Source organism: Hippocampus guttulatus, chromosome 22, assembly GCF_054856545.1.
Source record: "Hippocampus guttulatus isolate MCC_2025c chromosome 22, RoL_Hgut_1.0, whole genome shotgun sequence".
Lineage (NCBI taxonomy): Eukaryota > Metazoa > Chordata > Actinopteri > Syngnathiformes > Syngnathidae > Hippocampus > Hippocampus guttulatus.
In genome coordinates, this window is record NC_141282.1 from 5,098,043 (window position 1) to 5,110,598 (window position 12,556).

A 12,556-nucleotide genomic window follows, 5' to 3' on the forward strand; every position below is an offset into this window, starting at 1 on the left:
TTTTTTAATGTTCTGAACAGGTGATGCTGTGGACTACTCCAAGAAAGGGGCATACGCGGGAATGACAATCCCTCCTTATTCCCAATCAGGAGTCACAAGTGGTGTCGGCACTCTCTTTGGTACAAATAGTGTACTGAGGTCATCCAATGGGGTCGTTTATTCCTCCGTTGCCGCACCCATTCCATCGACATATGCAATAACCACCCAACCGGGATCCATCTTTTGTACGTCCTACAACACACAGTCAAGTATGCATACTAGTGACACCATGCCATCATTGTCGGACATCCAGAACTTGCCACTGACACGATCCCACAGTTTCCTGTCTACGGTCTCGATTACGACGGCAGACGAGCAGCAAGCCGACATCCCTCTCAACTTGGAGATAACCAAAGAGGATGCTTCTGGTCATGCTGTCACCACGGCGACCACCTCTTTATCCCTTGACAACACAGACGAGTCCCTCGAGGCGATAGCCGCCTCCCTGGAGGCTCTTTCGTCACCCATGGTCCCGGGCGACGGCCAGTATCAGGCCGAGCGTGAACGGCTCGAAATGGAAAAACTCAAGCAGCAGCGCCTGGCTGAGGAGCTGGAATGGGAGCGTCAGGAGATTCAACGTTTTCGCGAGCAAGAGCAGCTGCTGGTCCAGAAGGAATTGGAGGAACTCCAGGTCATGAAGCAGCAAATTTTGACCCAGCAAGAAGAGGAAAGGCAAGCTCACCTCATGATGCAAAAGGAAACCTACGCTCAGCAACAGCAGCAGCTCGAGCAAATTCAGAGACTCCAAGAGCAACTCCGCATGCAACTGGAAGAGCAAAAGCTTCGTCAGATGTATCCAGGCGGGGAGATGCTCGGGAACGGCGTCCAGGAGGCCGTCGTCTTGGGCCCCGACGGCACCGTGCTGTCACGGAAGATCACGGATAGCGGTTGCCAAACCGATGATGAGGACGAGACGGTCAGCAAAGCTTACACAGCGGGGAGGAAGAAGAAAAGCGTCAAAAAGAGCGTCGATAGTTGTGTGCAGACGGATGATGAGGACCAGGAGGAGTGGGAGGCTCAGAGAAGCCGACAGAATCGGCCACGCACCTCACGAGGGGACAGGGGAGGGCACGCCGACATGTCCCTCCAAGCGCATACTGAGATTTCGATACAAACGGATACAGACGGAAACATCAGGATGGACACGAGAATGGAACTGTCCGACTCGGAAAGAACCTCGCCGAAGAAACGAGCGACGCCCTTGGAGATTGGCCTGTCTCCCCACCTCAAGGCTGAGCCCTCCACACTTCAAGCGCCCTCTAAATCTCCCAACGTGCTCTACTCTCCCATGTCGCCCTGTATCTCCCCAAGCAAATCACTCGAATTTGTATCTTACGATAAATCACTGGGCGATAAAAGCCCCCAGAAGCTCAGGGGAAGCCCGGATCCGGGAAGTCCGAGGGGAACAAAACCCATGCAGAGATCCATGTCTGACCCCAAATCTATGAGTCCAAGTGGAGAAGAAAGGGCAGCATTTGGCACCCAGTGTGCTGATACTGTGAGTACGCCTCCTTTTCATAGTCTCTCACTCGAATGTTCCCAAGCCGGAGCTATTCACGCTATAGCTTTGATTGCAGCGAGCATGTCGTCTTTTGGAGCCATTTTGCCCCTGGCTTACATAAGGTTTGAAAGCCAAGTCTTTGCTTGGGTAACTCACTGGCAACTATCTCATACATACAGTGCGTAAAAAGAATACGCTGAGCTTGCAAGAATATATTCAGCAGTGAAATCCTCCAAGTGAATAAATTACTGCGCTTCTCTTTCCACTTGGTTGAGACGACAAAGTGCACAGTTTCTGCAAAGAACACAAGTTATACATGTATAATCCTTGTTAAAATTTTTACAGGGGAAGGGCTCGGGTGGAACGCCCACTGGCACTCAAAAGAAGGTCAAGAGGACTCTGCCCAATCCCCCATCAGAAGATGACTCATCAGCCAGTGGCCAGACCGCCTATAGCACCGGTTCCGCTCGACGGAGAATGTGCCGCAATTCAAACATGGCACGCGCCAAGATCCTCCAAGACATAGATCGCGAGCTCGATTTAGTGGAACGGGAGTCGTCCAAACTGCGCAAAAGGCAGGCCGAGCTTGATGAGGAGGAGAAGGAGATCGACGCCAAGCTCAGGTACTTGGAGATGGGTATTAATCGGAGGAAAGGCGCCCTTCTGAAAGAGCGGGAGAAGAGAGAGCGAGCTTATTTGCAGGGTGTGGCCGAAGACCGGGATTATATGTCGGACAGCGAGGTTAGCAACATCCGAGAGACCAGAGGTGACCATGATGACGGTGAGGATGAGGAAATAGAAAGCCATGGTCTGGAACGTCCCAGGACAGCTCCTCAGGCTGAACTAGATGACTTTGTCCCGCCTCAAACGAAACACGAATACGGAAAATACTCCCAGTACCCATACCCTCAAAGCCAATACCAGCAGTCCCTCTATCAGACCCCCCAGTCTTACCAGTCCCATCCCGTGTACTCCTCTGTGCCCTCGCTCACCAGCTCCCAACAGCAAAGTTACCAGCAGATGCTCCTGTTGCAGCAGAAAGCGGCCAGGCAGGCCGCGCTTCTCTCCGAACTGGATGCCACCAAATATGATGTCATTAGCCGCCAGCCCGATCCCACGTCCTCGCCTTACCTCGGCGTGAAATACGACAAGTACGGCAACCACCTTGACCTCAGAGCCTTGGACGTGGGAAGTCTCGCAGGTAGTCCCATATCGGCTGTCTCCGACGCCTACTACTCAGATATCGATCACCACACACCTCGGAGTTACCTGCTCCTGGAAGATGCGGCCGAGCTCGCCAAGAGCTCCCCCGGTTTGTCGTCGTCATACAGTCTCGCCGAGAGAGAGTTAGCCAAAGCGGAGAAGCTTCTGCAGCGCAGCGCCGCCGATCTGGGATCCACCGACTATCTCGGATCCACCTCCAGACTGCATACGTATGGTAAAACCCCCGATGACGAAGATCCAATGGAGGAACCCTACGAACTGAAGCTTTTGAAGCAGCAGCTGAAGCAGGAGTTCAGGAGGAGCACGGGTGGGACGGAAAGCTTAGACCCTCTGACAGGCCTTTCCCAGCACTACTATACCCCGAGCTCCAGCATCTCCAGTTACTCCCAGAGGCACTACCCAAAGTCAGACAAGTACAGCATCAGTCGGCTGACTCTCGAGAAGCAGGCGGCAAAACAACTCCCGGCATCGATGTTATACCAAAAACACAAGACTCCGTTATTGGAGCCGAAGATCTCCTCCAAGTATTCCTCAATTACAGAAAGCAGAGGTTTGGACATGGACTATACGAGCTATTTGGGATCTTCCGGCGGCTCCCCGAGATCCAGCCGACTCATGCAGGACGAGATTACCTTTGGCCTTCGTAAGAATATTGCAGAGCAGCAAAAATACTTGGGGTCCACCTTGGGTGCAAACTTGGCCGGTTCGCTAAACCTGGGCCAGAGTTTGGGTTTGGACTCCGCGTACCCAAGCGGCAGTCGCTCAAGACCGTCATCCAGGCCGACGTCTTGCTACGGCTTAGACCTGTCAATCAAAAGAGACCCCTCCAGCTCCTCGCTGAGACTCAAAGGGGACGGCGAAGCCTCCACAGACAACTTTCAAACCCCCTCCGGTCGCGCCAAACCCACCAGCCTCCCCATAGTGCAAAGCGGCCGTGGGAGAATCCCCATCGTGGCCCAGAACTCTGAAGAAGAAAGTCCACTGAGTCCTGTCGGGGAGCCAATGGGCATGGCCCGAGCCTCAGCGGGGCCTCTGCCGCCCATCTCGGCCGACTCTCGGGACCAGTTTGGTTCCTGCCTCTCCTTGCAGGACTCTCAGCAGCAGCACATCAGGGAAGAACCGAGCCGGGGTCGGGCTTTTGTGCTGATGGATGACCTTCAGGGCACCATGTCAGATAGCGAAGGTAACAAACAGAATCGCGACGATATTATCTTTCCGTTCGTATTTATGATTTCCTCTCGCATGCGTTGGCTGCCACTACGTGGAACGTTCAGGACGTGTAAAAACCCGCACGTATTTGTTGCTTCTTCTCCGTGGTGTCACTCTCATCAAAAATGTTGCACGTCGTGTTCTCCTTCTTCCAAACCGCGCTTTTTGCACGCCCGTGCTTCCCCCCTGTACTTCCGATATGATGTAACGTGTTGGCGTAACTTAGTGTGACTGCGTGGGAGGTGTTCTCCTCAAATAGCGATCTAACTCGTGCGCACTTGGTCTCGGGATACTCATCTTTTGGATACTTTGAAACGACATGTTAGGAATACTTTTGCGGTCCCTCTTTCGAGGCGCAAAAATGTCGAGTTAATCCCCCTAGCGTTCTGTTTCCCCGCCAGTGAACTGGCAAGTGCCTCTCGCATCTTGGAAATGCTTCACAATCGCTTCCCTTTACATTCCTCGACTTTTAACACAAGCCCGTTTTATGAAAACATCCACCCCAAAAAAGTGAGACATTCTGAAACAAATGGAAGCATGATAATCACCTTTAGAGTTGTTGGATAAATGTGCTGGATTTTCGGTGTGTGTTTGAAATGCTGCATGTCTGTCTGAATAAATCTGAAACCTTCCTTCTCTGCATGTCCCTCTGTGAGCAATTGCATGCGTATCTTCTTCCATGTGTACTCTTCATGTTTTATCTTGCAGCGTAAGCATCCTGCTCTTCTATATTATATCCGGAATATTCAGTTGAAGGGCCGCCGCATACTGTATTTGTATCTGCTCAAAACCCCTCATGCTCCCAGGTCGGAGTTTTCCTGATTGCATCATCAGGGACATATTGATCGCTTTTGATATGGATTCCGGCCATTTCGCCATGTAAACTCGTTTGCCTTGATTGCAGCCCTAAGTGATTCCCCGGTGCCTTTGAGCAGAGACCATTCAGCCAAGGGTAGAGTATTAGTTCACGACATATCAACATATGAACTAACCCACACGACACCCGCACAGTCATCCACATATGACACGATATGATGGTGAAATGTTGGGAAGGTTTAAAATGTATTTTTTGAACAAATTGGGGGAGGAAAAAAATGCCTACAGTTCAATCCGTACCCAACATTTACAGTCATAGATATGCATCACGTTTAAGGAACACTACAACGCATCAAACTACATTCTTCAACTCCATTTTGTAATAACAGTGAACCCCCCCCCCCAAAAAAAAATCCCTCTCATCGCTTTTCATCCTTTCCTACATAAAACATGAATAATTCAACATCGACGCCGGCCCCTTTGTGTTGCCGTTCACAAGTTAGCGTCTCATGAATCGCATGCATATATTGGAGGAAATCCTCGCCCGGTGTGACTTGTCGGGGGGGAGGGCAAGCGTTCTGAGATTTGCCCTTCTACCTCTTTGTCGCTGAAAGCCTACCACCTGAGACGAGAGGAGACCGACTGGTTCGACAAACCCAGAGACGGACGCCCGGAGAACGGACACGACAAGAGACAGGTGACCCCCCCGCACCCCCTCAAAAAAAAAAGCCAGTTGGATAACTTTTGAATCCGTCTCAAGAGGATGTCATTTGATTATTGTGTGTGGGCCACAGGGTAAAGGTCCGTACTACCCCTTCCCTCACCTCAGGGTCAAACTGAAGAGAGATCCCAAAGATCGCAGCGTGTCAGGTAAAATACCTCAAAGTCTGATGAAAGTCCGTTTTCTGGAAAAAAAAATAAAGTTTTGCACTCAAATATTTTGGTGTCAAACGGCCTCAGTCACCTTCGAATTAAGTCAACCGTCAGAATTATTTTAAAACACGATTGATAGGCTGCCAATTAGCGGTTAGCCTCGAGCTAGGTCTCTACAGCTGTCAAAGGGGTCTTCGCGGGCACACCCGGACCCTTTGAGATCCAAGAGTCGCTCGCTCTTATGATGTGAACAAAATTTAAAAAATGCAAAGAAGTCACTCGATAACACAATTGAGCAATCATAGCCATGACAAAAAATATTGAAACTTATGCTGTTGCGTACGTATCTAGGCCATTTCTGTTTGCGGTCTATTGGTTGAATTGATCCTCAAACCAGAACCAGGTTGGGATCAGTTTGACAAATGGACCACATGGCTTTTTTTTTTTGGACTGCATCCCTTTCAACAAACTGGCAAGCGTTTTCACCCGTCATTATCCTTTGTCGGTCGGTTGAAAGCACGAGGCGGGACATTTCATTTCCTGGCGTCCCTTTCCGTTTGGCTCGCCTCCACGCCCGGCAACCATTGCCGCGCTCAAAATGGCGCGGGGCCTCACGCTCACCGTTACGTAATGTGCACCGTTTGAAAGAGGTTTTGTGCTTGCATATGTGACATTTCGACATGTTTGCTAGGGAACGGCCTGGGCATCCGTGTCGTCGGTGGGAAGGAGGTCCCTGGCGGTCACGGAGAGATCGGCGCCTACGTTGCCAAAGTTCTAGCCGGTGGAGTCGCGGAACAAACGGGGAAGCTCCTGGAAGGTGAGCGAGCGCCATGCGGCCCATCGTTCTCTCCCAAAATAAACCGGGAGTCGCCACATACTGGATTCTGTTCTGTCCTCTGGCCCGCTGAGCGTTTACATGTGGACACACTTTTCACCAAACATATTAAAGCTGCTAATGCACGTTGCGTTCACCGGGGAATTATTGCTGTTGTCGTCCAATCCGGGAGGACGTCTCAAGCGGCATGTTGCCGGCCAGCTGCGAAATTGGCAAAAAAAAAAAAAAGTTGGTTTTTTTGGGGAGGGGGGCGGGGTGACGAGGTTGATAATTTGTGTGCAATGGATGCAGTGCGGCGCAAGCAGAGGATGCCGCTGATGAGCTGCTTCAGGACGTGTAAGTCTTGACAGCCTGGCTTTGCCGTGCTGCGTGAACAACTACCGTCGTGTGAAGTGTCTTTTGCACTTGGTTGTGTTTTCGCTGCTGTGGGTTTGCGTGTGTGTGTGTGTTTTGAGTACATTTTGCATTAAAAAAAAAAAAAGAGATCAGTTTGCTTACTTGAATAAATTCATTAGTTTATTTCTTATTTTAAGCCACTTTTTCCTGCATGTCTTACAATTGAAAAAAATGAGGTGATAACGCACACGAATCATGTCATAAAATAAATATTAGTACCGGTACTCTAAATATGTCTCTTTTCCAAAAGGAATGCAAGTCCTGGAGTGGAACGGCATCCCGCTGACCGGAAAAACCTACGAAGAGGTGCAAGGTCTCGTCAGCCACTCTTGTAGCGAGGCAGAATTGTGTGTCAGACTGTAAGTACGACCTCAGATCTAATGTTAATTTTAATTTTAATTTTTTGGTGTTCTAAGAATTGGTCTCCTTCCCCTCTCAGAGATCTCAACATGTTGGCCGAATCCGAAGGCGCGGAGCGCTTGGACTTCCAGGAGCCGAGCAAAAGTAAGCCGTCGTCGTCAGTCACGCGGTCAAAAGGCGGACGAAGTAACTCGTCGATCCGCGCAGGCGACAGGCCTCCCAGGTCGCCGGGCGTGGACCCCAAGCAGCTGGCGGCCGAGCTGCAGAAAGTGTCCCAGCAGCAGGCCCCGCCCTCCTCCACCGCCTCCTCCACCAGCCTGACGGCGACCGCCTCGGCCACCTCCAGCCCCGCCCAGCCGGGCTCGCCGTCGGTCGGCAAGAAACGGCACAGTAGCAAGGCGAGTGCCACTCGCGCGTCAAGCCCGACGACACTTTGGGGGCTTTTTTTTTTGCACGTCTTAGCACCTTTTCATCCCTTCCAGGCCGCAGATGGAAGCAAAACCCCGTCACACCCAATCACTGGTGACATACAGGTCAGTGATGTCTGGTTAATTTAAGACAGTCAACGTTCCTTCAAAATTGTGTTCCTTCAGCCCGTTTAGGCAGCTAAACAAGTTGGGCATGAACAAGCCCCCCCAATTGGTTACTTCAAGACTTGACGTCATAAAACTTTGTTGATCTAAAGGTTGTCTTTCACCAGCCCATTGGAGCAGGAAACTAGTTAGGCCTGAAATCAACAAGATCCCTTTTAGTTACTTTTCTAAGATCGAATATTCATGTGCCTTATTGACAGAAATGATTGATCAATCCAAATAAGTTGAAATTGTCTTGTCAAGTCGGGCCTGGATTCAGATGCCCCCTTTGATGAGCTCAAGATTCAACATTTTTGTCGATACAAGCACTGAATCCATCAAAATTAGTGGGTTGAAGTGGTCTGACACCAGCCCGTTTAGGCACAAAACCAACTTCGGCCTAAAATCAGGAAGTCTCTTGTTCGTTATTAATGTCAATATGAAATCCAGCCCCCTCAAAAAAAGGTCTTGCATCATCCCATTTAGGCAGCAGACGAGCTGGGCGTGAATTCATTGTAATGCATATTGGCTACACCGATTGGTTAGCAGCATAACCGTGTTCATACAAACATCAGAGCTATATCAACGGAGGGAAGAAGAAAACGTCTTATCCTGCGGAGGCCCGTTCAGGCAGTCGACTCTCACCAGCCCATCATTATCGACGAGACCAGGTCCACACCAAATAAACACACATCATGATTCTTCCTTTCCTGCAGCTTCAAATCCACTACGACAAGCAGCTGGGCAACCTGATCGTGCACGTCCTGCAGGCGCGGAACCTGGCGCCGCGCGATAACAACGGCTACTCGGACCCCTTTGTTAAGGTGTACCTCCTGCCGGGACGGGGGTGAGTCCAAACATCTTTTCTTCCAGGCATGTAAAATCAAACAATTGCTCTTTTTATATGTGGGCCTTCTGTGCTCTCGGCACCGTGCCATCATATGATAGGGGTGTTTAAAAATAAAAAAAAACTGTGCCTACACCCCACAAAGGGAAAAATGATGACTGTTGTATTGGATCTCACTGGTGCAGGTGTCTAATGAAATGGCCAGTGTGCCGTGCCCCCGCCTCCCTTTTTTTGACACTGAAGCTCCACCCCCAACCCACACGTCGCACACTCACTCCCTCTGACGATTGATTTTATTTTTATTTTTTTGTATGTTCTCTATATTTAATGCATGCTGGACCCCCCCTCAGTCAGGTCATGGTTGTCCAGAATGCCAGGTATGTGATTGACACTTTTGTTTTGTGTTTTCTTGGTTGTCGGTTTTGGTGAAGGTAAAATTAATTTTTAAAAAAGAAAAAAAAAGTGGTTCTGCTCATTTTTGATCAAATATAGGCCCACCCTCGTCCTCACCAAAACTAACCCAGCCCTCTACAAAAAAAAAAACACTTCCACGCTAACATGCTAACACTTGTTTCTTAATCATCTTGCTCCGATTAGCAGTAGCTTTTAGCAACCCCCCCCCCTCCCGCCAGATTTAAAGGTGGAGTCTCTTTTCCAACCCCGCCATCGACGCACGCCGCATTGTGCAAGTTCCCTAATAATGTGCATCCCGTTCCATTCTCAACCCTCGTCCACCCTCGTGTCACGTGGCTCTGTTTTGCTCTTCTTTTTAGGTGTATGTAATGAAATGATTGCCATGTGCCCCCCGCCCCATTTTACTGTCCCCCCCCCACCCACCAGTGCTGAAAACAAAAGGAGGTCCAAGCATGCGGGCAAAAGCCTGAACCCTGAGTGGAACCAGACGGTCATCTATAAGAACATCCACCTGGAGCAGGTACAAAATGGCCTCACAACAGCAACTTGAGCGCGATCAGAAGATGTTCAAATTTGCCTTGATGCAACCCGTTGAGGCGGTCAATTTTCTAATTCTTACCGCCTCGTGTGTGTTCAGTTGCGGAAAAAGACGCTGGAGGTGAGCGTGTGGGATTACGATAAGTGTTCGTCCAATGATTTCCTAGGAGAGGTAAGTCTTCACCTCCCCCCCTCGCCCCAACCGGTTCCTTACTAGTCCCCCCCGGTTGATTTTTCTCCCCGTGGATGTCCAGGTCCTTATCGAACTGTCCAACACGGCCCAGCTCGACAACGTCCCGCGGTGGCTCCCCCTCAAGCCGCAGACGGAGGGCGAGCACCACCGCCGCTCCCACCAGGGCCGTCACGGCTCCTCCAAAACCTCCTCGCAGCACTCGTCCCCGAAAACCGCCGGCACCGCCCACGAGCAGGACTCCCCCAAATCGTCAGTGACCAAAAGCCGAAGTCACGGCATCTTTCCCGATCCGGCAAAGGGTAGGAGAGCCGCCGGTCCCTCGCTCGCTCACACCTCCCGCTTGATGTTTGCACTACCACCATCGTAGCTTCAGCGTCATGCTTTTTGCTTTCACATGGTCTGTCGTCTTGGTTGCCATGGTCACCCAGCTCCGAGGCCTCGCTTCAGCCAGTGTTACAGTTTCGCCTTTTTCCACCTGTAGAAAAAAAAAATGTCCGACAGCAGCCTACTCAGGCAGCAGACCCGTTGGGCCTGAAGTCCCCTATGTCTCATTTTGGTTTCTTTCAGGACTTAACAAACCTTGTTGAGAACACTGCTCTCAAAAGTTCGTTTTTTATCTTGCGCCGCAATCTGTTGAGGCAGCAAACAAGTCCGGCCTGAATTCTCAGTCTCTCATTCTTTCCTCTAACCTCTTTGCTTGAAATGTTAGATCTATGAAAAAAATCTCCGTTACAATATGACATACTACAAAATGCTCCCGCACCACAGCCCATTTAGGCAGCAAGCAAGTCAGCCTGAATTATATCTTTTTGATTGATCCCTTTCAGACTTGGCGTCGTACCGCAGCCCGTTTAGGCAGCAATTTTCTTGTTAATTTGGTGAATGTTATTGTTTTAGACACACAGGAGCCCCTTCTCGAGAAATGTCACAGTAGCCCCAGCAGGTCGAAGCCGTCCCCGTCCGAGGGCCAGAGCCAAAGCCCCAGCCGCGGCGGATACGTGCCGCAAGCTCGCCCGCGTTCCTCCAAAAGCGCCGCTTGGCAGCAGCGCCAACAGGACGGCGGCGCCGGGAACGGGCTAGGCGTTGCCATAGCAACAACAACAATGGGCGACACGGCGCCGACGCAACAGCAACCGGTGCCGCCGCAACGCCTCCAGCCAAGTAAACCAAGACGCAAATAAACGCCAGCGCAGCATGGCCGCCTTGCACTCATCAGCCCTTTTTTTCTTAACTTTGATTGTTTTTATTCATTTTGGTTTTTTTACCTCCCCCAAGTACGCTTGAGTTGACCTCACAGTCGTCACCTCCAGAAATCCGCCGCTAGAGGACGCCAGAGTAAAAGAGACACCATGACCAATTGTAGCAGCATCCTGCAAACTTCTCCAATTTATAGAAACCCTGCAGAATTATTCGATGACCCAAAAATATATAGATATGTAATTAAATGATGTGCTTATAATCTGTCTTTTTATTAACACCTTTGAAGATTTCCCCTCCCTGAGATGTCGTCAATATCTTTTGTTTATTTATTTTTGACCAAAAACATATCTGAGGCTCCTCCTGAAGGCTATTGCATGCAGTCCCCTGCTTACTTTCGTTAATTCAATCTACGGGACCCACAATGCACCTCTGCAGCAGCTGCACACCCCCTGCGCATGTGATTGACAGACAAGTGGAATTGAAGAGCGCTCTTCTCTCTCTCAATCGCCATCTTCCGCCTCTTCCCATCTTCAACTTTGACCCACGGACTTTGTATGATGGGGTTGGACCGCCCTCACCCCCACCAACAATGCCCCCCCACCCCCCCACCCGAAAATAACCACCTTCAGGCCTACCGGGCCGCCAGCGACACAGCGTAGTGGGTGTGCTCACCATTCAGAGAGGCCAATCTGATTGGTTGCCCGCCCTGCCGTCGCCGGCCAATGGGAGCAGAGCGGATGGCCGTCACCTGACCCTCAGGAAGGCCGTGTCAGAGGAGAGGCCTCACGTTGCCCGAGGTGAGCTCCCCCTACCACCCCCCCCAAAAAAAAATACTTCCCTCCCCTCCCTGTGGTGTGAGAGGATGCTACTAACCTGCAGGAAAACAAGAAAGGACGGCAGGCTGGGATCCATGCAGCGAGACGCACACTTTTTTTTCGTGAGTCCGTGTGTCATCGCCATGGATACCGCTCAGCATCACCACATTAAAAACTCTGAACGGAAATATAACCCCGACTAACGATGTCCTGATTGGTCTCATGCGCATCACATAACACCTGTTGTCTGTCGTCCATGTTTCATTAGTGCGCTTTTCATGACCGGTCTGTGCGCCGCGCGTCGCTGTTCCCCCTACCGGACGTTATCCGCGCTCACCGTGTGATTGTGTACCCCGTAGCCCGCGCCAGCTACAGGTCGGGTGAAGCCCCCATGACGGCGGCCTCGCTGGACAGCGGCCTGAGCGGCAGCGCCTACAGCTTGCTGGACGAGGACGCGGAGATGAACGAGGTGGACAGCGCCATCTTCCAGGTGCCCCGATTGTGAGTCCCATGCCTTTACAGATGTTTGCAGCCTTAATTCCTTTAAAAAAATATTTTTTTATATTTAATCAATATTTTTTGTGTATTTATCTAGTGGGAAGATTCCAAATGGCACCGATGGGATGAAATCCTCTCTGGGTGATTCCGATGGTCAGACTTAAAATCATTTCTATGAAATGTTTGCGCTTTCTGCGTCGCTTTTGTGTTGTGACTGACACTGCTCA

General features: G+C 50.7%; 1 protein-coding gene across 8 annotated transcripts in view; it reads left to right on the forward strand.

The window, feature by feature from the left end:
* The window catches only part of pcloa (piccolo presynaptic cytomatrix protein a), a 30,832-nt gene that overhangs the window by 15,472 nt on the left and 2,804 nt on the right, over nucleotides 1–12,556 (forward strand). For 3 of the 8 annotated variants that reach the window (XM_086102999.1, XM_086102995.1, XM_086103000.1), the window contains exons 6-22: nucleotides 21–1,537; nucleotides 1,886–3,947; nucleotides 4,878–4,925; nucleotides 5,404–5,486; nucleotides 5,584–5,659; nucleotides 6,354–6,479; nucleotides 7,144–7,252; nucleotides 7,333–7,397; nucleotides 7,461–7,651; nucleotides 7,736–7,786; nucleotides 8,542–8,672; nucleotides 9,023–9,049; nucleotides 9,513–9,606; nucleotides 9,724–9,795; nucleotides 9,878–10,115; nucleotides 12,191–12,332; nucleotides 12,427–12,482. In XM_086102999.1, coding sequence (XP_085959125.1) covers nucleotides 21–1,537; nucleotides 1,886–3,947; nucleotides 4,878–4,925; nucleotides 5,404–5,486; nucleotides 5,584–5,659; nucleotides 6,354–6,479; nucleotides 7,144–7,252; nucleotides 7,333–7,397; nucleotides 7,461–7,651; nucleotides 7,736–7,786; nucleotides 8,542–8,672; nucleotides 9,023–9,049; nucleotides 9,513–9,606; nucleotides 9,724–9,795; nucleotides 9,878–10,115; nucleotides 12,191–12,332; nucleotides 12,427–12,482 — 5,088 coding nt within the window. Of the gene's footprint in view, nucleotides 1–20; nucleotides 1,538–1,885; nucleotides 3,948–4,877; nucleotides 4,926–5,403; nucleotides 5,487–5,583; nucleotides 5,660–6,353; nucleotides 6,480–7,143; nucleotides 7,253–7,332; nucleotides 7,398–7,460; nucleotides 7,652–7,735; nucleotides 7,787–8,541; nucleotides 8,673–9,022; nucleotides 9,050–9,512; nucleotides 9,607–9,723; nucleotides 9,796–9,877; nucleotides 10,116–10,713; nucleotides 11,814–12,190; nucleotides 12,333–12,426; nucleotides 12,483–12,556 lie in introns of those variants that run through there. The other 5 variants (XM_086103001.1, XM_086103002.1, XM_086102996.1 and 2 more) reach the window with 5 other exon arrangements.